General features: G+C 45.4%; 1 protein-coding gene across 30 annotated transcripts in view; it reads right to left on the bottom strand.

The window, feature by feature from the left end:
• Nucleotides 1-383: 383 nt before the first annotated feature.
• Nucleotides 384-27,778, bottom strand: part of SPTB (spectrin beta, erythrocytic) — a 99,235-nt gene continuing 71,840 nt past the window's right edge. For 13 of the 30 annotated variants that reach the window (XM_083463844.1, XM_083463831.1, XM_083463835.1 and 10 more), the window contains 8 exons: nucleotides 26,332-26,706; nucleotides 25,407-25,651; nucleotides 24,905-25,043; nucleotides 23,739-23,823; nucleotides 23,375-23,571; nucleotides 22,460-22,569; nucleotides 21,393-21,471; nucleotides 19,062-20,460 (listed from right to left, as the gene is read on the bottom strand). In XM_083463844.1, coding sequence (XP_083319970.1) covers nucleotides 20,455-20,460; nucleotides 21,393-21,471; nucleotides 22,460-22,569; nucleotides 23,375-23,571; nucleotides 23,739-23,823; nucleotides 24,905-25,043; nucleotides 25,407-25,651; nucleotides 26,332-26,706 — 1,236 coding nt within the window. In that variant the 3' untranslated portion in view covers nucleotides 19,062-20,454. Of the gene's footprint in view, nucleotides 5,083-6,193; nucleotides 6,237-8,034; nucleotides 8,209-9,961; nucleotides 10,225-19,061; nucleotides 20,461-21,392; nucleotides 21,472-22,459; nucleotides 22,570-23,374; nucleotides 23,572-23,738; nucleotides 23,824-24,904; nucleotides 25,044-25,406; nucleotides 25,652-26,331; nucleotides 26,707-27,778 lie in introns of those variants that run through there. The other 17 variants (XM_083463843.1, XM_083463846.1, XM_083463832.1 and 14 more) reach the window with 2 other exon arrangements.

The raw sequence follows: 27,778 nt of genomic DNA, 5'->3' as shown, positions 1-27,778 counted from the left end.
AAAGGTGCCTGCCTGGTGTCAATAGGAAGGGAGTTTCAAAGTGCAGGTGCTGTAATATGAAAATGTGGATTTCTTAAAAGTGCAGAAAAGGTCTTATGTTGCACCTGTAACAGCGGCAGTTCTGCAGACCCAAGCCATCAAGAGGGTACATGTGGGGTAAAGTGATCCCACAAGTAAACTGGTCCCAATCCAGTAAAGGCTTTACATACCGATAGTAACACTTTGAACTTGGCCTGTTAGAAAACGGACATCTAGAGTTTTGAGCAGAGGTGTTACACACAGGCCCCTAGGCTCTCACTCGTGTCTTTAACCATACTGCAGGTAACTGTGGGTGAGCCCTTAACGAACAGAAATTGCACACAAAATCCAGGAGCCAAGAAGGGTTTATTTGTTCATTTATTAGAAAAATGTTATTAAATTGCTTCTGAAGCACATTCTGAAGCTTTAGCTCTTTTTTCTGGACAGTGGAAGCACATTGGAGCAGGTGGAACTTGGTGCCTAGCTGTTTTTAAGAGAGTATGAACCCCCAAACCCTATAAACCTGTAGGAGAGGTCCTGGGCTACTTTAGCTGTTCTCCGTATCTCCAAGAAACAGCCCTTGCTCTTCTGAAGCAAACATGTTCTGGGCATGGTGCATGTGGAGCTCCCTTCTGACAGGTCCTGACCTCTGCGTTAGTAGTGGGGTCTTGGAGAGCTAAGCCTGATGGAGGAGCCGCTTGACGGAGGTGAAGTCGCTTTAGATCTAAGAAGGAAGAGCTAGGCGCAGCCAGGCACGGGAAGGCTGCAAGTTGCCAGACAGCAAATGGTTCCTGCTAGGGAAATGATAACACTCCCTGGGTCTGTAATGGGTAGGAGCACAATGCAGCGAGACATAATGGCACACCGACAACGACTGCACTCGAAACGTGCCAAGCTGAAACCAAACAGAGGTCTGGGAGCACAGCTTATGGTGCTGTGCACAAGCAAAAGGTTAAAGAAACGGGGGAGCAGAACAAGTACACATAAGGGCTGCAGCAACTTCCTTATTTAGCACATAGCCTAGTATAGGGCAGTGGTCATACACAGCAGGAATAGTCTCAAATAGCATTTCAGCCTAGCTTTGTGTGTTTTCAGCTTCCTGAAAAGGAGCATTTTACCATACCTGAAACTCAGGAGTTGACAGGTGAAAATATCCTCCAGGAAGGGAAGGGATGGCTGAGCTTGCCAAAGCCAGAATGCTTATGCGGTCCCAAAGGTATATTTGTTGTACAATTGCAGTTGGGTAGCATGTTTAGTAAATATTTCTCTTCCTGATGGCATTTGCTGGAGAATCGGCTCCTCCTAATTCTCATGTGCTTTGTTGTCTTAAAGAAAACGGTCACCCTAAACTTGCAGGATCCCTACTATTCCTTGCCTGGTGCCTCTCCTAGACAGAGCTGCCTCACATAAGATTTTCTTTTTTTAAAATCCCACAATGAAGTCCAGACAGCCTGCCTTTTTTCCCCTTTTCTTAGTTGAGCCATTCTGTGCTCACTTCAGCAGGCTGATAAAGTATATCTCTCCCCTATAAGCATGGACTGGAAGAGTGGAGAAAATACCACTTTGGGGGCATTCAGATTGTAAGTATGGCAGGCAGTGCTTTCTTTTCTAGAAAAAAAGGTGCCAGTACTGCTCAGCTGCAAGCAGGGAGGCAGGCTGGTGGGGGGGGGACCTCTCTGCGTGTGCTCAGAGACACACTGCTCTTTCCCAATGCTGGCATCGTCGTCTGGGCACCAATGAACAGGCTGACGATAAGCAGCCCACAGGTTTTCAGCACGGCTTTGCAAGGTCACCAGAAGAATGCAGATTCCAGGCAGGCTGGGGGCTCTTGTTCCTAAGAGTGCCCACTGTTTTTGCTAGAGAAGAGTTCCCCCTCCCTTTTGCACCTTTGAGCTCTCCCTAGCAATAACCATCAGTACCTTGGCGGAGAGAATCCTTCCATGTTTTAGCCTCGAAATGGAGCATAAAGGCATTCTGCTTAAATAGGCCTTGTTTCACGTGTGCCTAAGCTTAACTGCTTTCAGTGAGCTTAGGCACCCCCATTATCTGCACAGGCTAGGGCTGCATGCCTTGAATATCAGTGCTGTGGCAAATTATCCACAATATTTAAGTCTTTGTTGTAATAGCATGCTATATCACTGACTTGTGTCGAAACTGTGCAGCAACAGAGAAGTATTAGTGGGCGCTGCTTGCTCTTCCTCTGGAAGCAAGAAAGGCTTATGGAAGCAGTGGAAGCTTCTCCATTAGAACTAATGGGGCGCTCATGGCTACCTGCCTTCCCACTTAGAACCAGTCAAGAGTATGGCACTGCTCCTCAGTCTTGGTGTTGCACTTGTAGAACACAGTGGCAAAACCGGATTGAGTTGGCTCTAGCTAAGCCTACTGCAGGTCTCTTTGCCTTTTGCCCTACCAGCCCCCAATTGGCACCAGTTACCAGCATCATTGAGGGATGCTGAATTAGTAAGGCTGTCTGCTCTACTTTTCAACTTTCTTCTCCACCTCCCCTTGCAATCATTCCTGCACCTGCTGATTAATTTCATATTTAAAAACCCAATTTTGCAATATGTGGGTTGTGGTACAACCAGCTGTTCAGCAGTCACCTAGGGGTGCATCCTACTCTGAACATAAAAGGGGGAAGATCATCCTTTATGGCAGTGATGTTTTATAATGGCAGAAAGGAGAAGGCTGGCAGCTAAGCTGTCGTATAACTGCACTGGTAATGTTCAGTGGGGTTAATGCTACCAGACTCCACAACCCGGAACACTATAATTCAAAACCATTTAGATGTATTGGCTTTTCGAATGTAGCATTGTGGAAGAATCTGCTCTGCTCATCACAATAGTGAGGCAGCCGATTGTCAGCTACCCATTACAGCCCAGGAGATCTGGAAAAGTTTAACACTTTTGAGACTTGACAAAAGGTAACATGTGGAAAAACCTCAAGCCTCAGCTGTTGGTACCTGGATCCATGACAGTAAGTGTCAAGCCCTGCTTTTTCCCACAGCTGTGGGTGTGAGGCAAAGACAGCCCCCCCCCCCGGATCCCCATATCTTTTGCTTAAAGAGACAGTTTCATAGCTTCCTTTTCGAGCGAGGAGAATCCAAACCAATCTGTTCATGGTGTTTACAGAGCCTGCGCACTCCTGGAGTGATGATAATGGGATGCCCCTAGGTTAAGGCACTTTTTGTATGGTATATGGCACCCACAAAGAAAACATGGTTTAGAAATCGCAATGAGCCCTAGGGGCGGGGTGCTCTAAAGACAACTGAAGAATGGGAGCCTGCTGTTTTCAGAATCCTTAGTATTACTATCGCTGCAAAGAGGCCATTGCAGGAAAGGCAATCTCCAGGCTCCACTCAATGTCAAAAGCAATTAGCTCTCCAGCAATATGTTCCAAAAGAGCAATACAGCTGAGCAGCCATCTGTCTTTGGGAGGGGATGATGATGAATTCCTTCCTTGGATAAGGGGCTTGTGAACTTTATCATAAGGTCAGAGCTAGATGTGCCTGTATATATTTTAAACAGCCATTCAGACACCCACACATCACAGGCAGAGGTCTCTGCAGAAGGGAGCAGTTGGGATTAAGACTGCATTTACAGTAACTGAGAAAGCCACACTCCATTCTACAGAAGTGTAAGCAGTGCAGTGGATTACCAAAGGCCATGCTCGGGCACAATGCATCCTCGGAGGGACAAGAGAGGAGCCATTTGCTTCTGGAGAGCTGAGCCAACACAGGACAGATGTTTACAGAAAGCTCAGGGGAGGGGAGGGCACCTGGATTCAGCCTAGTCACAAAGTTAACCCCGGCATAAATATAGTGGGGCTGATAAAAACCTCATTAAGTAATGTGGGGCACAATCCAGCCAAAGTTAATGGTGGCTAAAGTCCACTGAAACCCAACAGGCTGCTTCTCAGTGGGGCATAGCTGCAACTAACTTCAGCTTCCTTGTATTCCTAGTGCAGCGGGTGAGCAAACTTCCTCTCTCTTTCACAAACACACACACACATTTCTAACACGTCTCCATTCTAACCAATTTAGTGCAGAAGTCTGAACATGGGTCATGCTCTCTCCTCTTTGGTTGCAACCCTGATTCATTTATAATCGAGCAAGGATTCCGCCACCAACGCAGTGGACTCTGGGTGGAACCTTTTGGTGAGAAAGTTCTGTGCTTTGTGACACGGTATTGTGCATGCGTGTGTGCGTACGTCGCAGATGCCCCTGCAAAGAAGAGCATCAGACCTGCTGAAAAGAGAAAACTGACTTCCAGTATGAGGGTTGGATCTTGATGCATGGTGTGCCTGTGCTATAGATGACGGTGAAATTCCACATGACGGTTCTATTCCAACAGACGATTTGGGAAAGCAGCTTCTGGGAACCAGGGCTTTTGGCAATGAGCTGAGGATGTAGTTTCCCCAACCTCCAAGATAAGCAGAATTGCTCCAGAGCCATCATGGTTTTCATTCAGTTCCCTTTTGGGGTGGGCTAGGTTCCTGCTTCACTCCTTTCTTCCACAAAAAGCCCCTGAAATCGACACACTGTCTTCTCCCCTGAAGCAGTTCTTTGTTCACAGAGAGGTGTGCAAAGCATGATCACGCACAAGGTCAGCCTTGCTGAACTCTGCATTCCCAATGAACCAACCAAGGACACACACCTCGCAGCTCTGCTTGCAGCAGGGATGTTGCCTTGTTACCTGAAACACTGCCTTGATGCCCTGGGTTGTGTGGGGGAGAGAGATGGGGATGTGGTGGGAAATGAGAAGCAAGGCTGTGTTGTGGAGATGAGAACAGTGTTTTGAGTGGTGCCAGGAGTGCCCAGGGACACTCGGACATGCAGGTTTCCCCCCCGTTATGCACATTAGAACATAGGCATCTGGCTGGACCAAGCCACCTGTCTAGCTATTTCTTTTTGGGAAAGAAGCTGAATCTCTTCTCTTTGTCTTTCTTGGTCAGACTCACGTCCATGGTAGTGATGGAAGGCAGAGGCAGGCTTTGGGCCTTGGTTTTAATGCTTTGGGATTCGATTATTGCTGTGCTGAAGCCCTGAAGCCAGGTGTGCATCTCATCCTGCCAACAACAAAATCCGGTTTACACACACTTCAGTTGCCAATTGCTACCCAAAGCAATGTTACCAAAAGAAAAGAAAAAAAGACATTTCAGCAGTTTGACTATGTACTTTCTACATTTTTAAATGTTTCTTCAAAAACATCCAAAATATTGGCTGATTGTGGCTAGCTGCCCCAGAGAAAAGCCGAGGGGCAGGAACACATTGAACTAAGGAAGGAAAAAATGTTAAAGCAGAACAATTCAAAATAGATTAAGAAGCCAATAAATTCAATTACCAAGAGAACAATCAGTTCACACAAAGATTTATACGTCTGAGTAGACATGTATACTCAGCTGCAGTGCTTTTTTCCTAAAAATTTTTTAAGGGGAACTCTCATTTTCCTACTCATATTGAAATACTGCCCCTCAATGAGACCAAACGTAGAGTCACAAAATGTTTAAGGGTATGTGTACTACCTATATGTGTCTACTTAGAAATGAGCCCCGTTAAGTTCACTGGTGCTTACTCCCAAATAAGTGGGCATAGGATTGCAGCCTCAATCTCCTTATTAAAAAAAAGATTGCACATTAATTCTACTCATGGAACTCTACCTAGAGACCCGTTTTATTTTGCTTCCTTTTCTATTAGAAATCAATGTTAGTTGCTTTCCACATGGCATTTCAATCTAATGCCAGTATTTCTACATATGGCTGCAGCCATTCAGTTGGCTCTGGTAATTCAAATATATACATAGAGCAGTTGAGATGCAAGCAGACACACAGGTGCTACTAGTCTTAATACACTCAGGCCTCAAAAAGCAACAGCAAGCCCCAAGGTGGCATTTTGCTAGCCAGCTCTAGTAACTTAAAATAGTTATTTGATGAAATACAAACTCCTTTTCTCCTACCCTATGAAATATATTCCAGCTCCTTCCCACTCCGTCAAGTGGGTGTGACCCTAGCTGTACTTGACTGCTGATTCAATGAGCAGTCATGGTTAGTGGCCCAGCCGTGCCAAAGCTTTGATTAGCAAAACAGTATGATGCAAAGTGGTACCATTCACTTCAGTACATGGAAACAGTGACACACTTACAGTTCATTTCTTAAGCCCCGGATTCATGACAACACCTACCTCATCTTTGCCATGAAAGAGCCATTCACTCCCGTTGCTGAGTCTGCAAAGTACAAAAATCATTATATAATACACTTTTTAAAAAAAGTTACCTGGCTCTAAGGGTGACTTTAAAAGGGTGACTAAGAGTTTGCTCTTCTTGTCAGGAGGTCCACACAGAGAGTTGGAAGGGACTTCAAAAAGTAATCTAGTGTAGCCTGACATTGCAGAAAATCCACTGCTATAGCATCCTTGATAGGTTGCTATCTAGCTTCTGCTTAAAAACATTTAATGAAGGAGAGTCCACACCTTCCAAGCTAGTCCATGCCATTGTTTCAACTTGTACTGTCTGGAAGTTTCTTCCTAAGGTTTAGTCAAAAATTCCTTTAATGAATCATTGGTTCAGCTCCTATTCCACTGGAGTTAACAGGATCTACTCCATCCTTTATGTGACAGCTCCTCAAATATCTGAAGATGGCTACCTTTTCACCTCTCAATCATCTCTTCTCCAGGCTAAACTCCTTTAACCTTTCTACAGAGATGGCCCCTCAACATCTTTGTCGTCCTTCTCTGAATACAGTGAGAAGTGCAAATATGTGCTACTGCATGCTTTAAGAACCAAATCATTACAGAGTTGGAAGATACCAAAACATCACCTTGTTTAACTCCCTTGCCCTGCCTCACAATCCTGTACAGTAGGTGCAGCTTGTGAAGAGTAAGCGCAGTGCATACAAAACTGCTCAATGAACTAATTCTGTCCTGGGCTCGTTTGGGAGGAAGGCAGGTTATAAAGGTCATCAAGAGCAAACAAACAGTTTGAGATGACTCTGGCAAATACCTAAGTGTTTTAATTAATGTACCAAAGTGCGCTAAAAAGATCTGAGGCTACAAGAGAAGCACACAATTAATAAAAAGGAAAAATGCTGGTGTCTGGGAGGCTTTCTTGTGTAACAAGCTGAGATGGATTAACTAAAGAGCATCTCAGTAACTCAAGCTGGGAAAGCTGCAGGAAAGGGGATTCAAAATTATCAAGGGGCTGGAGGGACTCCCCTAGAAGGAAAGGTTACAACATTTGGGGGCTTGGACGTAGGTGGGGGGTGTGGGCAGGGGGCAGCTGCCCCACCCTAGATCAAGTAAAACAATAGAAATACTTAACTAACTGACCAATCACGTCAGTTCTGCCCCACCAACAAAAATCCTAGCTACGCCCATGTTTGGGGTGGCGTGTAAAAGACAAAGAGAAGTGTGTCGTTGTCCCCTCATTATACTAGAAACCCAGGATCACTCAGGGAAACTGGATGGTGGTAGATATAGGACAGACAAAAGGAAGCACTTCTTCACACAATGCATAGTTAAACTATGGAACTCACAGCTACAAGAGCTGTTGGTGGCTATCAACCTAATTTTGGATGTGCATTACACAAATGCACAGGGGATAAGGCACACTGGCTGCATGCTGCCTCCAGGATCAGAGGCAGGGATTAGCTATTGTGCTCATGCCTTGTTTGTGGGCTTCCTATAGGCATCTTGGTTGCATTGTGGGAAACAGGATGTTGGGCTGGATGGGCCTGTGATTTGATGCAACGAAGAGTTCTCTTATGTGTTCATCACTTTCGACTGAGTAAACATTTTCCAGAAATCATGACCTTAAAATATGCGTTCCACTCTTGAGTCACACCTTGAAAGGCACCATTTCCCCAGATAACCTCTTGGTTGTTCAGACGGAAGACTGCCTATACCCAGAAAGCTTATCTTGCTAAAGGATCTACAGCAATCGTATGGCCAGAGACTGTCTGCCTTAGAGTTTGACCCAAACTGGCTCACACTGGAACAAAGTTTTGGAAAGTTGTTGGGGGCCTTACCTCAACTTGAAGACGTGTTTTTTCTTCTTGTAACCAGCAGCTACTTCACAGAAGGCATTCTTCAGCCGGAAAGGCTCCTCTCCATGGTAAGGCACACCCAAAGCCAAACTTTTGGCATCCTTAAAGAAGGTCAGCTCACTGTTTCTGAGCACACAGTATAACGTATTCCAGGACCTGCCAAGAAGAAACACGGCTTACAATAGGGGACACAAACTCTTCTGAGGCTGCATGCTGCATGCCGCAATCCGAAACACAGCCCATTAAACACAACAGGACTCACTTCTGGGTAAACTTTCATAGGATTGTGTTGCATGACTCCCCCCCCCCCCCCCCGCCATCAGACTCAAAAGAATTGTTTTGTTCATTCCTAGCTCATTTTCTAGAATCAGAAAAACAGGGCTTGATTTTGATCTCTTAAATAGAATTTGCTATTAGTGTCTTTGGTAAAACTAGTTTTTTAAAATATCAGATTTAACTTTTTGCATCGGAAGAACATTATTATTATTGTATTCCCCAGGAGGGGCAAAAGCTATACCTGAAGATATTTTTTTTTAATGATTTTTTTTGTAGTAGGCAAAACAAAAGATCTTTCAGAGAAAGAAAAGCAAAAGAGACTTATTCCTAAAAGGATCTTTGTTCAGGAGTGTCTATTTAGAGAACAAAATGAAACAGAACATGCCAAGACCAGCTGGACGTTTCTGTGTCTAATAAAAATATCCTAGAGAGAAGATTGTGAGTTTGGCCATCTTTTTTGATCACTGTAAGTGGTCAGAGAATTTAACAAAATAAACTCTATGGTGCTTAAAATGAATGACTAGGAGTTTTTCTTGAAAGTCTAAAATCCAATGTTTGGTATGCAATGGTTTCAGCGTTTGAGGAAGGTGATAACCTCCAGAGCATATCCCAACTATCCTCCACAGCATATCCCAACTATGAAACAGCGGCACAACCAGCCAATAAGTGTCAGATTCCACCTGTTTGGGCTAAAATAGTTCAAGATACTTGTAAGGACTTACAGCAGGGGTCAGCAGCCTGCGGCCCTGGGCCACAAGAGGCCCACGGGGTCGTTTAAATGGCTCATGAGCCGTCCCCAAACCGAGCTGCCTGCTCGGCGAGTCCCCGCGCTCTACGCTAAACCAGCGCAGTGCAGAGCGGGGACTCACTTCCATGGCACCAGAAATTCTGTCTGCTCATGCTCAGATGCCAAAAATCGTGTCTGCGCAGACGTGATCCGGCCCACAGAGCGATCTCCACAGGAGTGAACTGGCCCAGACGAGGTAAACCTTGCCGACCCCTGACTTACAGGCACTGTGGACCACACCATGTTCTTGAATTTAAGGATATTGCCTTTTTGAGCTGACCTCACTGGGCTCCTGAAGTGCTGTACTCCTGCAGCTGGATGCCACAAATGCTACAGTCATGCTAAGAAAAGTCTCACAACAACCACACTCGCTTCGGCCCCAATTTCCTCTCGAGCACAAAGGCTTTGCCAGCATGGGCCTTACACTACAGGAAAGCTTTTCACCTCTCCCTTCCATAAAGCCCAACGTGCCAAGAACCTTTCACACAAGCAGGGGCGACAATGCTGGTGCCGCCACCTATATAATCTTCATCATTTGCCTCGATCTGTTGTGAACTCATAGGATTTGACTTCATTTCATTTGTCCTGCAGTGGAGACCTACCTGCCTGTGGCTCCCAGTAATAGCAACTCTGTAAAGCAGCCTTTGTCAGTGTGGTACCCTCCAGAAATTTTGTACCACAATTCCCATCAGCCTAGCCAATGGTCATGGATCATGGGAGTTGTAGTTCCAAACAACCAGAAGGCACCGGGTAGGCAATGGCTGCTGTGTATGTTAATTAGGGAAGCTGTTGCCAATTCTTCATACTAGAGACCAGCCCAGAAGCCATGCAAAGATTCAACTGTACCTGTTGGAAGCCCTCTTGTTAGGTGCCTCTATATCGTGCTTCCGTCCTAGGTAGCCCTCAAGCTGTACGCTGTGAGATCTATCCAGCTGTGCAGGAAGGGTGGCTGTCTCATCGATCTCGCTCACAGGGGTCTGGACCACTTTGAACAGGGATTCCTTTGTGGAAGTTTCCTCACCAACCACCCTGATCTCCATCTCAGGCAGTTTTTCCTCGGGCAGCTCTTCCGAAACCAATTCGTGATGTGGTTTCTCATTTTCTTGCATCTGCACGAGAGGGACAACTTGTTTAACCAAAAACAGAACCATTCAAGATGGTGTGTGTGTTTTTCTGACTTTTGCTCCATTCCATGGAAGGAAGCGAGAGTCTTTCTTCACATTATGTAGACCGAGGCAGTTGACTGTAGTGAACAAATGCTGTACCATGCCACTTCAGGGGGCAGGAGGGAAGCATATATTGGAATGGCCACCACTCCACAGGCTCCCCTGGCACAGCAGTGGGGACTGCTTTGTTTAGCCCTCTTCCTTACTACATGCAGGGAGCTTTTTCAGAGGGGAAGGAATCAAAATATAACCCCTCACTTGCAAAATTCTACCACATCTATCATCTCAAGGCTTTTACTCAAATTATGTTTGTAAAAAAGAGATGCCACTGCAACCAAGTTCCTGCCTGTACTATTTGGGTACATGGAGAAGCCTGTGTGTGTGTGTGTGTGTGTGTGTGTGTGTGTGTGTGTAGGGGGGTGGCAGCCAACACTGTCAATACTATATTATTGCTTTATTTTTTAAACCAGCACCTAAAATCTGATTGTAAATGCAGTGATCTCAGTAGGTAACCTGAACACTGGGCTTTAAATAGCAAAGCTAAAGTCACAGAGAATCAGTAGTTTGAAATTCACTCATCCCATCCGCTCCAATTCCGCGCCCCCCCCCACTGCTTTCCCAGTCCATGTCTGAGTGCTTCACCCAGGAAAATCCACTCTTTGACACCGAATAGGTGCAAATGGCAATTTGGGTTTTCAGTGGATTGCTGTTTGCTCCAGTTCAGTGGGAAAGAGAGGGTCTTGCAGGGAAAGCGTGAGGCAAAAAACAAAGAGTTCATATCTGGATCTGGAAAGCTTGAACCTGTGCCTACAAATGCAAAGCGAAGGTAAGTGTGGATGAGCCCTAAAATCCTGTTGGCACATCCTAAGGCAGCCTTTCCCAACCTCATGCCCTCCAGATGTTTTGGAAGGCAAATCCTATCAGCCTGAGCCAGCTGGACTGTGCTGCCTGGGGCTAAGGGGAGGTAAAGGTACCCCTGCCCGTACGGGCCAGTCTTGCCAGACTCTAGGGTTGTGCGCTCATCTCACTCTATAGGCCGGGAGCCAGCGCTGTCCGCAGACACTTCTGGGTCACGTGGCCAGCGTGACAAGCTGCATCTGGCGAGCCAGCGCAGCACACGGAACGCCGTTTACCTTCCCGCTGGTAAGCGGTCCCTATTTATCTACTTGCACCCGGAGGTGCTTTCGAACTGCTAGGTTGGCAGGCGCTGGGACCGAACGACGGGAGCGCACTCCGCTGCGGGGATTCAAACCACCAACCATGTGATCGGCAAGTCCTAGGCGCTGAGGTTTTACCCACAGCGCCACCCGCATCCCCACAGCGCCACCCGCGAGCTCTAGTCCAAAACAGACTGTCTCGCCAGAGTGGTGCATGCTCTAGTTATCTCTTGCTTGGACTACTGCAATGCGCTTTGTGTGGGGCTACCTTTGAAGGTGACCCGGAAACTACAACTAATCCAGAATGCGGCAGCTGGACTGGTGACTGGGAGCGCAGTTCTGAGCATAGGGGGCAGCAAGGCGGAGAGTCTTTTGAAGCAGGAGACAACCTTTGGATGATAGATTGTTGGGAAGCTGGACAGCTACTCATGCAATCCCTACTCATGACCAGCAGTCAACCACAAACCAAAGGACTGAGCCTGAGACAAATCCTAGTGCCCTCTCTTTTCCATTAACAATAACATCAGCCAGGCACATTATCAATTCACAGACAAGTCCTTCAACCATCATCCACCAGCAGTACATTTCAGTAATTTACCCGAGCTAAGTGGGAATCCCTAATGAAAAGGATGAATGGGCACAACTCAAACATTAATCCTGCAGAAACCAGTGGGCTCAGCTCTCCCACTATAATAATAATTTATTATTTATACCCCGTCCATCTGGCTGAGTTTCCCCAGCCACTCTGGGCGGCTCCCACATACCCTATTGTCCAGTTTTTCAGTACCAAGCTACATGCCCTAAACAGCCTCGGTCCATTATACCTGAAGGAGCGTCTCCACCCCCATCGTTCTGCCCGGACGCTGAGGTCCAGCGCCGAGGGCCTTCTGGAGGTTCCCTCGCTGTGAGAAGCCAAGTTACAGGGAACTAGGCAGAGGGCCTTCTCGGTAGTGGCACCCGACCTGTGGAACGCCCTCCCACCAGATGTCAAAGAGAAAAACAACTACCAGACTTTTAGAAGACATCTGAAGGCAACCCTGTTTAGGGAATCTTTTAATGATTAATAGACTATTGTATTTTAATATTCTGTTGGAAGCCACCCAGAGTGGCTGGGGAAACCCAGCCAGATGGGCAGGGTAATAATAATAATAAGGTACGAGGTTGGGCAAAGCCATCTTAGAGAATCTACTACTACTCCTGGGAAATGACCATTATTTCAAAGAAGGTTAAGTTTGTAATAGTCTACAGACAGCAATATATTTCATGCATTGATTTACGTAGCCCCATCAGTGTGCATGGTACTTTAGAGAATATGAAAGGAAAGCTGCAGAAGTTAGCAGAGAAGGAATATATGGTTGTTTCAAACACACACGGTTAGGCTTAATTAGCCAACAGGCTACATTATGACATATAATCATAGAATCATAGAGTTGGAAGGGACCGCAAAGGCCATTTAAGTTCACCCCCCTGCAATGCTGGAATCTCAGCACATGGTCACCCATCCAACTTGAAAGCATACTAGACCCTGCTGAGCTTTGCACATGGGCTAGCAGTTTTATTGCTGCACCACTAGGTGGAATACACAGGAAATAATATGTTTGTGCTAAAGACTGTGGGCAGAAAACATTACTTTTGATGAGGGATTTCAAGTAAGAGAGGTGTCACCATGTACAAGTTATGGGAGGCAGTTCTGAGCATAGGGGGCAGCAAGGCGGAGAGTCTTTTGAAGCAGGAGACAACCTTTGGATGATAGATTGTTGGGAAGCTGGACAGCTACTCATGCAATCCCTACTCATGACCAGCAGTCAACCACAAACCAAAGGACTGAGCCTGAGACAAATCCTAGTGCCCTCTCTTTTCCATTAACAATAACATCAGCCAGGCACATTATCAATTCACAGACAAGTCCTTCAACCATCATCCACCAGCAGTACATTTCAGTAATTTACCCGAGCTAAGTGGGAATCCCTAATGAAAAGGATGAATGGGCACAACTCAAACATGAATCCTGCAGAAACCAGTGGGCTCAGCTCTCCCACTATAATAATAATTTATTATTTATACCCCGTCCATCTGGCTGAGTTTCCCCAGCCACTCTGGGCGGCTCCCACATATCCTATTGTCCAGTTTTTCAGTACCAAGCTACATGCCTGGGGAAATGATATAGTGCAGCCCCCTGGTATCATACGTCAGGGCACCGGTGGAGTTTGCCAGACAGGTTTAGATCCTGTCTTCCTAACATGATAGCACTCTTTGTGTAAGCAGTGTTTCTGCCACAAGGGAACACTCCACTGTGGAATTTCCACACCAGTATTATAGTGCCTTACAGACTGTGTCATGTGATTTTTCTGAATGTGTAGATTGGCATTTACTTGAAAGAACCCTCATTCCATTTCCTTGCAGGGATCAGAAGTGCTATTGCACTTCTTCTGACCCTCATTCCAGATGCACAAGGATGCTTTGGTTTGAAATGGTCCGCACAACTGATGATCCTGGCTTGGAACCATCATAGGCTGTACAGTGGCTGGAGCTGGTTTCACTTTGTCCGGCGTTTTAGATGTTCCACAAGATGTAGTGGTGGCCAACTTGGATAACCTTAAGAGGACTGGATAAATTCCTAGAGGATCAGGCTATCGATGGCCATGTTCTACCTTCTCTGTCAGAGACAGTGTGTCTCTTGAATACCGCTTGCTGGACATCACAAGTGGGGAGGTCCTGCATGTGGGCTTCCCAAAGGCATCTGGGTGGCCACTGTGAGAGCATCCAGATGGGCCTTTGACCTGATTCAACAGGCTCCTCTTATGTTCTTACGATTCCAAGCTGCCTAAATGGATCAGCTGCTACAGGGCAAGAGGGACAGAGAAGTGCTTTGTGTCAGTAGGGGCATATAAAGCCAGCAACATTAGGCACTTCTTGAGGCTTATATTTGCATCTCATACTGCCTCCAATTCAGTGGGTCAGAGGAAGCCAAAGGAACTGAGGTCAACAGTCCACAGCACAGCTAAGAAGAGAGAGCATATTGTAATGTCTCTGTTAGGCATGCGTGATCCCAGAGAAGAGCAGTAGCCGGCAGGGAATGCAGAGATAAGCACCCTGCCCAAAGTCACTTTAGAAACAAGTTGATGGCAAATCTGCTCAGCCTGGTACTGCCTAGAAGTGATAATTCCATGGAGGACATTGTAGACCTACATTACAATGTTAAGGTCCAACCAAATATTACAGGGGACAGGTAGATGTTGCTGACCCATCTCATTCCTGCCTCATCTTCCTGGTAATATTTGGTAAAGAACATATGGGATGATGCCATTGTGTTCTTCTGCATATCCCTGCTCTCTACAAGTGAAAGTCTAAGTAAGGGCAGGGAAATACTGACATCACTTTTCTTTTAACAAACATTACCAGGAGTTGTATGTTGGCAGGAGGGTGTCCTTGACATCCAGGTATTCTCTGAAATATATAGTTGGACACCTAAAGTGGCTTCAGTTGTCATCCCAGCTCTCCACTGAACTGAGGTTTTTTTGGGGGGGGCAGTGGTTAGGGATCTCTTAATAGCTAATTCTCAGCAGCAACCACAATTCCCAGGATTCTTTGGGGGGAAGCCATGACCGTGAAACTGATATAATACTGCTACAAAGGTGTAGCACAGATATGCAGGGTGAGTCTCAGCGTCGTTCCTGCCCAACACACTTCCAGCACCACACAACTCACTGACATAGCTGTAATGCTGAAAGCCTGAATAGAGGATGTTGGAAAGGGTCCTTGGTCACATCCAAGGACCAATTTACGCAGTTGTTTCATTCCTGTGGAAACTGCCCTTGTGTGAAACTATTTATTACAAATCTATGGTGGACGCAATCTGAGTGCATGAAGGCAACCTGTAAGCTGGTTTGGAATATTTGACTGCAATATTGCTCCCAGTTTTACATAAAATTTAAACCAGATGAGACAGAGTTCTTATGGTTAGCTGGAAAGCTAACCTGAGAGTGATTATTCAGTTTGCTAGTGCTTGGAGGGGCATGGTTCGGTCATGGCCAGGAGCTTCGCTTAGTGTGCTAGGTATAGTCCCTTCCAGAAAAGGGGGGATCTGGCCACTACCACACATACTTTGGGTCACTCTAATGTGAGGCTGCCTTTGAAAACTGTTCAGTATCTATAGCTGGCTCAGAATACCAGGGAATTACTAGAGGTCTTTTATTTGGAGCATTTGACTATATTGCTTTTTGCACTGGCTTGCAGCGTGTGTCCAACCCAATTCATCCCTGGCTATAACTTCTAAAGCCACATATAGTTTAGGTCTGGGAAATCTGAAGGGCTATCTGCTCCCCACTCATGATTCTGCCCTCCTTTTAAGATCCTCTGGGATGCTCTGCTGTTCACTACTATCATCTGAGGTTGCTTGATTAATACCTTCGTGGTTGTGCTGCCCAGACTCACAGACTCCCTTCCCAGCCTTCAGAAAGATAATTAAAACTCTTTTGGTTAAGATTTGCTTTTGTTACCACAGAATAGGTTTATGATGCTGCTGTTGTTTGCAAGTATATAAACCCCATTGAGGCCTAGTGGACTTACCTTTGCATAACTGGTAGAAGAATTTCCTTATCAACTGAATTTCCTTTGTGTTTGCAACATTGAGAACTGCAAGTGCATTGTGTGATTGTGGGTCTAAGTGTAGAATGTAATCACAGAACCACAAAGCTGGAACGAACCCCAGGGTAAGCAACGGCTCTAAACATGAGACTCAGGAGCCAACAGCACCCTTAGGTGCCAGGAAAATATTGACAGTTCTATCTTATGCATGTCTAAGTTCCATTAACTTCAAGAGAACATTGCCAGGTGTGGCCAGCAGTGCAGCCTAAGGCATCTGTACTTGGACCACACAGTGTTACTACTCCTAACATTCAACCAGCTGTGCAGAGTAGTGCAGGTCAGCCTTCGCCAACTTGGTGCCCACTGGCTGGGGTTGATGGGAGTTGTAGTCCAAAACATCTGGCGGGTACCAGGTTGGCCAAAGGCTCTTTAGTGGCTAATTCTGCATTGGTATCACACATTGAATGTAAAGCACACCAGTAGATCTGTGCTTGCGCCAGGTCAGAGAAATTACTGGGCCTGATGCCAAAGGTAGGGTTCTATTCTTCTTGTCTTTCTACCAATGCTGACTTCTAATGGAGCAGTGCTAAGGCCAGAACTTATTTTGTTGAGATCTTCAATAACTCCACAGTATACTTTTCAAAATGTCAAAAGCTTGCCTGCTTGGGGGGGGGGGAGTATTTTCCTCACCATTTGTTGTGTGAATAAATTTTGTGATAAAAGAACACAGGTGCCTATTTCACCACGTAAGCACGCTGTAGGAAACCCCTGCTAATCAAGGCTTCCTGCCATGAGCACAACAACAGCGAAAGCTGCTTTGTCATAACATGGCAAGTTATACGAATGATACACGCATTTCATGAGTTGTGACCTCGCCTTTATGGCTGTGGTGGAGACCCTGTGGTCCTTCAGATGCTGTAGTCCAGCAACATTTGGATGGCCACAGAATTCCTAACCCAGCTTTAGGGGAAGGCTAAAAAGTGCTCCAGGGACAAATAAATAGGCTACCTGAGGCAACTCCATGTATGACTTCTGAGGAATCTTTTTAGCAAAGCGCTTCTTGCTTCTACAGTTTTGAATGTAATCCCCCAAAAAAACTTACACAACTCTTGATTTGAGGCACATGGCAAAATACACCTAGACACCACAGCTCAACAACTGAGTCTCTGGAAGAGGGGGAGGGTGTTAAAAATATAAATTAGTGGAATAAATAATTCGTCCAAAGGTAGCCCCTAGCAAAGTGTTCCTCTGTCTTAATTGTCCCTGCCCCAATCTTAGGTCCAATGCCTTGTCCTTTCGTGCTGGCATCTGCTGGCTGGCTGCGATTCCCGAGTGCAGTTATTTTTCAGTGCTGTGACAGAAACACCTGAAAAATCTAAACTGTTTTGACTATAAAAACTACAGCTGTGCTTCCTTTTCCTGGTACCCTCTGCCCTCCTTATCTCATTGCAACAGGCCTTCTTGGTGCATCACAGTGAACATGACAAAGTATGGAACAAGCCTGCAGGAATCCATAGAAACTCAGCTTTGTGAACAGCTCCACAAAGACTTGTTTTCTCAAAAGCACTCTTTTGCAGGGCACCTTATCCAGACACTTGGCCTTTGCTACTGTGACAGTGATCAGCTATTCCATAGAGAGCAGCAAAGCTCCAAGACCTTAAATACCTGCAGAGAATGGATGGTCACAATAAACCGGTCCCAGAAGAAAACTGATATTACAGAACAGTCAGTCCCCAGGGGACTTAAGAAAAATGGCTTCTGAATTGCCTGCGAAACAAAATGCTTACAAGTGAGGGTTTGTTGCATGCGTGTGTACTGAGAAAACAGCGGCTTCAAGTTGCTGCCTTCTTTTGTGATTAGCCACAACTTACTTTGCAGTGTGTAGCGTGCATACCCAATTGCCACAAATGTCAAGGCCAGTAATTGTCACCAAGTTAGTAGAAAAGGCTGGATGGAAGCAGATATGAGAGAAAAGCAGCAACAGCAGCAGAGATTCCCTTCTCTTTTTTTGGCAGGATGGCCTCCTTCAAAACACTGCTCCAGGCCTCCAGGATTTATCCTTAACAGCGAACCTGCGAGGGATTGCTCCAAGGTCCCATTCTATTGCCAGGCTTACATGTGACCAATCATCTGATCGTGCAAAATGGCCTGACCACTGGAGAGGCTGTTTCAGACAGGCACTTACTGTAGAGGTGGAGCCTTGGCATCAACTGATCTGAACAAAGGTTCAGAGAAGACGTCAGTGCTGCTTGGCACCCCACTTGCCTGCGGGGCAAGAATGGAAGGAGGCTCATGTATTCTGGGAAGAAAGAGGCAAGTATGCATGGGAAGAAGCACAAGAGGGGACGAGAGGCACAGATTGAGCCAGGGAGTAGTCATAATAATAATAATAATAATAATAATAATAATAATAATAATAATTACTCCCAGGGAGTACTTTGGATGACTTGTCCATTAAAGGCACATTGAAAGTCTGTCTTCAGATATTAAGCTGGCGGCAACAGGACACAAAGAAAATTTTCAAGATATTGTCAGCAAGCTGCTTAAGGGGGCGGGGGGGGGGAGAGAGCAGTAATACTAAGAAGAGGGGGAAAGTGAAAGAAGGCTGAGAGAAACAATGGCACAGAGAAGCGCAAAGGCTTACAGAAAGCAACAAAAGTGTTGGCAGAGTTGTGGATATTTTGCTGGACAGCACGGGGATGAGTAAGAGCAGTGGAAAAAAGTTGGCAGCAAGAAGGGCCTGGCTGCAGACTATCTGATGAGCTGCGTGTCTTGCACTGTTAATGAGGAAGCACCTATCAATCATCATGTAGGAGGAAAGACCTGATTAGTGTATGTGGCGAAGACCGATCCTCTCGGAATGATGGCTTGTGCTTCCCAGTGTAAATACTTGTGGAGTTTTTAGATGTTCAGATACACAACTGCCTTGGATAAATACAAAATGAAAATGGATGTGGGTGCACACTTGTGGGTGAGTGTGCAGGACTGAGATTACTGTGCCTTAATGCTGTGTCTTCACACTCCAACAAATGAGCCTTTTTAGAACAAAATAGAACATTTATTGGCTGCATTGTGCTTCTGTTGCTTAGGGAAACTTGAACTGCATGTTTTGGGCTTATTTTGTGAAGCCACAGTGCCTCCGAATCACGTCGAGAAGTACATGTGGAAGGGGAACTACTACCACACCCATCTGCAGTAACAAGCCTCCATTTACAGAAGGGATGGGGAACCTGTGGACCTATAGATGTCGCTGGCCAATGGGTCAGTTTGATAGGAGATGTGCTTTGGCAACATCTGAGGGCCATAGGTTCTTCAGAACTGATTTACAGCAAAAGTGAAAAGCAACCACAGAGCTGCTTTTTGTTGGCATGTTATGTGCATTGCCACAGGTCTTCCTTTGTACCTGTGTGTCAGGGAGCACCCTGCGTCATAAAGTAAGCCCAACTTTTTAAAAAAAAGAATTAAGAGTTTCCGTGAGTTTGGGTGCCTCTGGTATAGCAGGGATTGTCCTAACAATTCCTTTTGATGTTTCTGGAAGCACCTGTAAGATTAATAGTATCACAGCTACATAGGAATAAATCTTTTAGGTATAGTTCTTTCTTAGTTGCTTTTAAGAAAGGTCATGATCACAGCACCTTCATCATCGTCCATTCGTTGCCCATGATCTTCCGTTTTACAAGCACAAAAAGCAACCCACTTTTCCAGGAAGGGCAAGGTCACTCTATAAATTGCTAACAAAGACAGCAATGCAGACATGAATTCCATCTTGCGATTTCTCTTCACTAATTATAGGGTGTATTTTATGCATTTCTGTAGGCTCAATCACTCCACTCTTCTTCTCACCAGGCCATTGCATTGCACCACGTGAAAATGTATTGACTTATGCATCAATACACCTGACACATTCTTCCCTTGCAAGAGAATGAAACTTGGATCCTAAGACGATAGAGCAACCTGGGATGTGGGCCTGAGTAGCCCACGCTGGAATTTTGCTCATCACTTTCTTTTCACCATGAGTACAACAAGGCCTATCTTAATTCCTTGAAAGGGCAGAGTGGAATAAAAAAGAAAGCAAATGCTTATTAAAAACAATGTACAAAAAAATATGTTGTTAGAGTGGCCAAGTTGGATACAAAGTTCCCAGACAGATCAGATCTTCTTTTCAAAAGGGTTTCCCAAATGCCTGAAAAATAATATATATATATAGAACAACCCTCTCTTCTGGGTACAGTTGGGTTTCGAATAAACATTTGACTCCTTGATCCAGACAGCATTCGGAGCTGTGGGTAGGGAACAGGAAAGACTCCACAGGAACAGCAGGGAGATCAGGTGGTGAGTATCTTTGAAACATTCATTCATTTGATGCGGCTGGACTAATTAAAATCACTTGGAAGCCAGGCGCTTCTTTGGCTTTATAAAGAGATCAGGATCAGGCCTGTAAAGAGGAAAGTGCCTCAGGAATCACTCCAGAGAAGGTGGGTCAATGATTAAGCTAAGAGTGTTTGTACTCTTCTCTCCACCTGGCTTCACACTTTTTCTACAAGAACTATCAGATATTGTGCCTCCATCTAGAGCTCTAAACCCAACATTATTCTGCACAAATGCCTTACTCTACACCACTATTAAATGACCAGAAGTCTTATCTTCTTTTCCATCTAGTCACACTACTTACGATACCCTGGGTTTAAGGTTTCTGACACAGAAACTATTCCAAAAAGCACACTGCTAGGCTTGTGTGCTGTTGCCAGGATCCTAACTGAGAAATGTGTGTAGCTAACAGACTAATCGTGTACGGTCAAAACTGTGCACCTTGCTATAAGCATTAGACACCGTCAGATACAGTAGCTCCTTCAATGAGAATACAGCAGCTCTCCAGTTCAAAACATATATGCAAGTGAGTCTATGAAGGATCTGTTACAGCAAAAATATAATTTAGGGGGAACTGTAGAGCAGCCTTTCCCAACCTTGGGTTCCCAGATGCTGCTGGACTCCAACTAAGTATCAGCTCCACCCAGCATGGCCAGTGACCAGGGATGATGGGAGCTGCAGTCCAGCAACATCTCAAGAGCACCAGGTTGAGAAAGTACATATTAAAATAGTAACATTAATCTTTATTTAACAGATCCATTTTGCAGATATACATATTGGCTCCAAATTTCCTGATGTTTACTATATTTATCAAAAAAGAAGACTTTGAAGAGCACTGCAAGTTAAAGTTCTCAATAACTGAACATAAGAGAATTCTTTTTCTCTTTCTTTTGCCAGAAAAATACATTTTGTGTATTTTTACAAAGATGCAACAAAACTGGACAACTGAATTAAGCTTTGGAGGTTTCCAGGAAGGAGGAACTAAAACTGATAACTGACCAGTGATGAGTCTTCTGCATCAGGAGAAATGGCATCTTCTAAACTTAACTCCTCCTTCTTCTCCCTCTCTTCTTCAGGCCTACAGTAAACACAGAAGAACATAGTCCAGTATATAAAATGGAAACAACATGGAGCAGAATAAGTCATCCTCCCCGTGCTATTGCTTGAGCAGAGATGTCCACTAATAGCGGAGGAGGCACCTTCCAGAACAGATTGGGGAGGGAGGAGCTGCAGGAAATTAGCAAAAATTGCATACCCTCTTCCATTAGTGCATGCTTCCTGCTGGATCAAAAGCCCCTTTGCCTGTGCAACATCACCAATTAGATACAGCCTACTGCTGAAGTTTGTTTGTGTGTGTTTTTAAAGAAGAAAAATCTATATATATAGTGTCTATACAAAGAAAACCATATAATTGCAGTGGTGCAGTGTGGAGCTGACGTTTCCAGTTGTGTAAACAATGTGCATGTAAAACCCAGAACTCAACCCCATACAACCAAACTCAGTAAGAAACAACAGCAACAAAGACACTAGGAATCTCAGTCCTAGGTTAAGTAGGATAGTTTTCACAACCACAAGAGGGCAGTATCTCAGTCCTTTTTTTTTCTTTCCAACTCAAAAAAGATCAACTCTACATTCACGAGATAGCAGTTGCCTCTGCCAAAACACCAGACTCAAAAAACAGTCTCAGGTTGCACTCCAGCATAGGACAGAAATGTTAATCCTAATTGTGGAATTACACCCCTGGGACACCAATGGATATTGTTCATCTTGAGAGCACCATCTTCTTCAGCGTTATGAGAGGAGTTTCGCTTATTGTGACCCAAAGATGTGCATAAGGCAGTGTTGAAGAGGTCCAGCAAGCTACATGATCTCTGGATCAGTGTCTGGAGGCAGTAATGGACTGGATGAGAGCCAACAAACTGAAACTGAATCCTAACAAAATGGAGATACTGTTGGTGGGTGGTTCTTGTGTCTGGGAATTGAGGATTTGGCCTGTTCTTGATAGAGTTCTGCTGACACTCGGGGAAGTAACAGCCCAAAGGGCAACTTACATACATGCAACCTACCCCATCTCAGTTTCAGGCTCTGTCTCAAAGTCAAACTCCAGGTCTGTGGTCCTAGCCACTTTGTGCTGCGAAAGGTCTTCTGGAATCTTTCTATTCCTTAGTAATTCAAGCTGAAAAAGAATATTTTTTGGGGGTATTAAAGAACACACAGGGTGGGGGTTTTTTGTATAGGCAGATGTGAAAGAGGCCATTCCCCATTCCCTGTTGCACCTGTGACCTCATTTTCATCTAACCCATCCCTTCATGGGTCAGTTTTGCCTTTCCTACACCTACACATTTCCCCCATATTGCACTTCACTGTGCTATTTGCCTTTTATGTTGCCGGATCACTGCTCTAGGGTCTAGCACTGGTTTAATTGAGAAAGGTATTAGAAGGCATTAGGGTGCTATAACAGGCATTGAAAGCAATGCTTCGGCCAATATTTGTTTACTGACAAATATACGTATATTCATCTTCAAATTATTATTATTTTTCAGCCCAATACTCTCTGTAGGAATATTCAAGAAAGCGTTTTTGAAAAGCTTCACATTAAAATAAAATGAAACACAAATTAGGCTTTCTAATGTCGTACCTCAGTTTTTGAGCATCTTGGAAGCCAAACATTTCGGAACACAAACACCGAAAACTAATTGCTTCCATTTTTGAATGCACCTCAGAAGTCAAACGGCTTCCACTGCATTTTTTTTTCTTTTTTCTCCATTGACTTTGCCAACCGCCCTTTGCGCCTCAGTTGTTGAACGTTTCGGAAGTCAAACAGGCTTCCGGAACGGATTACGTTCGACAACCGAGGTACCACTGTAGTAATAAGAAGCAACAGTTGGATCCCCATATTCCCAACCAGCTTGGTTAGTAGGTTTCCATTATTGTTAACCATACAAAGTGCTGGCAGGCTCTTCCTTCTGTGGGCTACTTACTGTGGTCAGACGCTCCAAGGCAGCAAAACGTTCTTCCCACGTGGCTGTGGATTTCTCAAAGGCTTCATGTCTTTTCAGTAGCTTCTCCACAGCATCCACAGTTTGCCCGTAATCACCGCTGGAGAGATAGGGCTCCTGGGCAATGAGCCACGCCTCGGCCACTGAGGCATCCCTGGAAAACTGGCACACCTCGAGCACTGGTGTGTGAAGAGGAGAAGGGAAACCAGAGAGAGGGTCATGGCTCAGCATGTAGGATGCACACACATTGATGGCTGGGCCTTCCCCTACATGGAAAAGTGCCCACCGGGGTGGAAAAGCCTTATTCCAGTCAGCCCACCCAGGAAACACCTCGCGGGATACTTACACAAGCGAAGCCAGTCCCAACGCCTGTCCCACTTCTCCACCATCTCCCTCCTCTTCTCTGCCAGCTGCATTAGTTTTTCTTTTATCTAAAAGAAAAGGGAGGAAAGTTTTCTCTCTCCCTCCCTGCCACAGGTTTCATGGCAGTTAGGTGCACAGAGTTTCCTGCTCTAATTATGTATAATGCTTACATGAATCCCACTTTTCTTTCTTACAAGAAAAAACCCTAAGACAGCAAACGCACACAACAAGGATGACATGGGCAGATGCTCAAAGCTAAGCATACCTAAGTGCCTTAGATTTCCCTCTGTGCTGGGTTGTGGACAGAAGGCATGGAATACCTATTAGATATTCACATAATATAGATGAAGTGTGGGGAATTTTCATTCTGTAGTTTCTTGGGACAATTAAAACTATTGCACATGAGGAAAAAACACAGGCAAAATAGGGAGCAGCTCAGGCCCATGTTTTATGCCATGGCAGCAGACCCTGTCTTATAAATGAGAGTTTGCTCCATGTATGCGGTAGGCACTGAACTGTCCTACCTATTCATGCTTTTTGTACCCTCCACAGATCCTCTTCCCTCTCTTGGAGCAATGCACATACCCCACCCCCACCGTGAGGTTGCAGGCATGCACTGTGCAATGGAGACCCCCTTCCACTTTCCCCATCAGCTGACGGGCAGGAGAAAGAAGTGCTTTGCCAGCCTATGCTCATCCCTTTCCAAAGTGCCAAGCATAGGGCTGGCAATGCCCCGTGTGCTATGGTTCCCAACTGGCTCTCAGGTGCTTGGGAAACTCACATAAGGGATTTCAGCAGGTAGATGGGACAAACTACCGGTCACTCATATGATGACATAATGATTGTCAGGCAGGCCGTCCCGCTCATCTGTCACAGATGTTCATGAGAATTCCACAGAGTGAAAAAGGCTCCCCTTCCCCTAAATAGAATTCTGAATGGGTTGCTGAAAATGTCAGAGGGGGAGAGGGGCTGCTCTGTCATAAATGCCACCTGGACTCAGGGCTGAAGGAAGAAGCACCTTCATTCCAGAAAGCCAGTGCCTCCATCTACACCCGCAGGAAACTAAGGTGGGGGGCAGCCATGCTTAATGCAGTCTTGCATATATATTAGTCATCTGTCACAACAAAGCTTGTGTTGGGAAGCCCTCACCTCATCTGCAGCGTGGTGCCTGCGCTGCAGCAGGGCTTTGCCAAGATCAAAGCAAGTGGTGAAGCTTTTCTGCCTGGTGTCTATCTCGGACTTTATGCCCTGGTGGTGTTTCATCAGAAGCTCCACAGACGAAACATCCCTTTAAACGGGGGAAATAATGGAAGAATAAACAAGCAGCAGAACGTTACTAACACCCAAGCGATCCTCAGCCCAAGGACTTTTTCTCAAGTTGTAGGAGATCTCCTGAAAACCAGTCTCAAAGGCATGCAAAGCCTGAATCAGCAAATGTGATGTGCAACTGGCTTCCAGCCAGACTGCTTCCCAGAATGTTACAGCTCACAGGGCTGAATTAAAAAAAGGGGGGGGGGAGATTATGAACTTGGTAAGCAGCTCTTGAGGGTTGCATCAGCATGCCAGGAACTGCAAATGGTTTCTCTAGCATCTGCGTGGGAGAAGAAAAAGGGGTGGGGGGTGGGAGTCCATTCCCATTCCATCTTGTTACCTGGGCTTCTCCTGTGTTTCAATCTGCCGGATCACACTCTCCATCCAAGATATGAGGTCCCGGACCATGCTGAAGAAGCGGAACTTCTCTGCCGTGTCAACCAGCTGAGCCCGCCGCCCCTCACAGGCAGTCAGCAGGGCCTTCCAGGCCTTCACCACCTCCTGCTCTTGCTTCTGAATAGAAACTGCCCTTTCCCCAGCATAGGCTGCCTGCAGGCGTACCGCCACCTCCTGGAAATGCTGAACCTGCCAGAGAAGAGGGAACTTTATATTGCAACCCAAGAACGTACACTTCACACCTAAGACCAGAGTCACTTCCAGGAAACCTGTTTAATGGGCATTCAGCCTGATTTGTCTGTGGGGAGATTAGACAATGTTGCATCATTATCCAACACTTTCCTTACTGCAAAAAGTCTCGGCTTTGGGGAAAATTTGTTTCGGAGGTCCACATCAAGCGTCTGTCATGCAGCCTGAATTTGTTAGACGCGACAGAAGCCTATTCAAAAATACTGGTAGTATGGAAGAATGCTGGCTATGCAGGTCTCTCCCAGAGATGGTTTCCTAATTTTAAAATGGAAGCACGAAGGACCAGTTTCATAGGGAAACAAAAACATTGAGAATCTGGTTTGGGCTCCATAGTGCAATAAATCAAGAATGCCAGTTAAGCCAGAAGAGACTGTTTTCCTTATGTTCCAAAGTCTTCCAAGGGAGGATGCAACTTCAATCAGATCTGGAAAACGCCACATAGACCTGTTCAATTTCCCTTTAGCCAAGACACACAGATGACAGAAAAATGTGGAAGGTCAAGGCCAAGCACCCCTGGAGTGCTCAAACACATATATTTCTGATCTATACCAGGGATTATACCAATACAGTTCCCCATGTCGTCCAGTAGTGAGCTATAGACTTGTAAGATATGTGGTTACCTGCTGTCCCAACAAGTGGATGTCTCGCTCAAACGCTGTGTGCATCCTGTGGAAAGACTCTGCTGTGTTGACATCCCGGCCCAACTCCTCCGGCAGCTCCTTGTGCTTCTCCTCAATGAGAACCAGGATCTCACCACCATCATAGAAGAACTTGTGCAGTTCATAGGAGGCAGCCAGCAGCTGTATCCTGGTATCAATCAACTCTAACAAGTCAGCCCAGCTCTCATTCAGACTGTCCTTCAACTCCGCAATCGTGGCAGCTTCCGGGTGGCCAGCATCAATCAGCTGCTCAATTATGAGATTGACACCGTCCACCCGCTCCTGCCCGATGTTTCCTGTTTCCCGGGTGAAGTCACGGAACTTATCTCGCAGTAGCTAGCCAAGAAACAAAGCAAAGAGAACATGAGCATTCTAAGAGGTCTAATCTCATTCAACGATGGATGCAATGTCACTTTCTGTAGATCCAGAACCCATGTTCAGTCCCAAATATCAACATGAGACTTACTTGAAAACAAACACACACACACACACACACACACAGAGAGAGAGAGAGAATCTGCCAATTTTCTCCTTTTTCTCTCTAGGATAACCATATGCAAAGGAGGGTAGGGCTCTTTTATTTTGCATAGTGATGTAAAAGAGTGTTGTTGTTTTCAGTTGCAGGCTGTCACCCAAAATAGAAAAAGCCTACCAACATATGATAGCTTATGCCAGAAGACATTTGTTAGTCTTTAAGGTACCACAATGTTCTTTCTTGTTTTTTCTGCAGCGCACTAATGTGGCTGATTTTCTGAAAACAGCTTACAACAGCCACTCTTGTCATAACACAAGCTCTCTTCAGACATTAGCCAAGTGCAGGTATGTTGGAGTGAGAGCATCATGCGCTCCAGCCTGTCCCTGACTAGACATAGCAACATGGTCTGAAGGGGGCTCCTAAGCAAGTTAGCTTGAGCGTGCTTACAAGTCCCCCCTGTGGCTGGGAAGCCTGAATGATCCGAAGGACAGGGAGGCTGGTAAGCATGTTCAAGGGAACACATTTGCAAGCCCAATTGTGACCTTGCTGTTGAATGTGGTAAAGTCAGGAGTAGAGGTGGAAAGGTTGTGGGACACAGCGCCATGTCTCCAACACACTTTTACTTTCCTAATATTTGAAGAATACTATAGTGATTTCTGCACTCCAAGCTGCATGTCTTTTGTTATAAAAAAAAGATAGTGCCTAAACATGTAAAAACAAAAAGATATATTAAACACAGGATAATTTTAATAGGTAAAAGAGAAAAAAGAAGAAAATGTGAATATGTAAATATATATGTAATCAAGAGGACAAAATAAGAAAATTAAATTATCCTTTAAATTACTAAATAGTTTGCAACAGCATATGTGGTTACTTATTTTCTTGTGCCTTGTTGCACCAGTACATGGCAAGATTAGATTATTCCACTTAAAA

This window comes from Podarcis liolepis (assembly GCF_965112155.1).
Source record: "Podarcis liolepis genome assembly, chromosome: 1".
NCBI classification, from domain to species: domain Eukaryota; kingdom Metazoa; phylum Chordata; class Lepidosauria; order Squamata; family Lacertidae; genus Podarcis; species Podarcis liolepis.
Note: the sequence above shows the minus strand (reverse complement) of the source record. Positions and strands in the feature narration are given on the sequence as shown.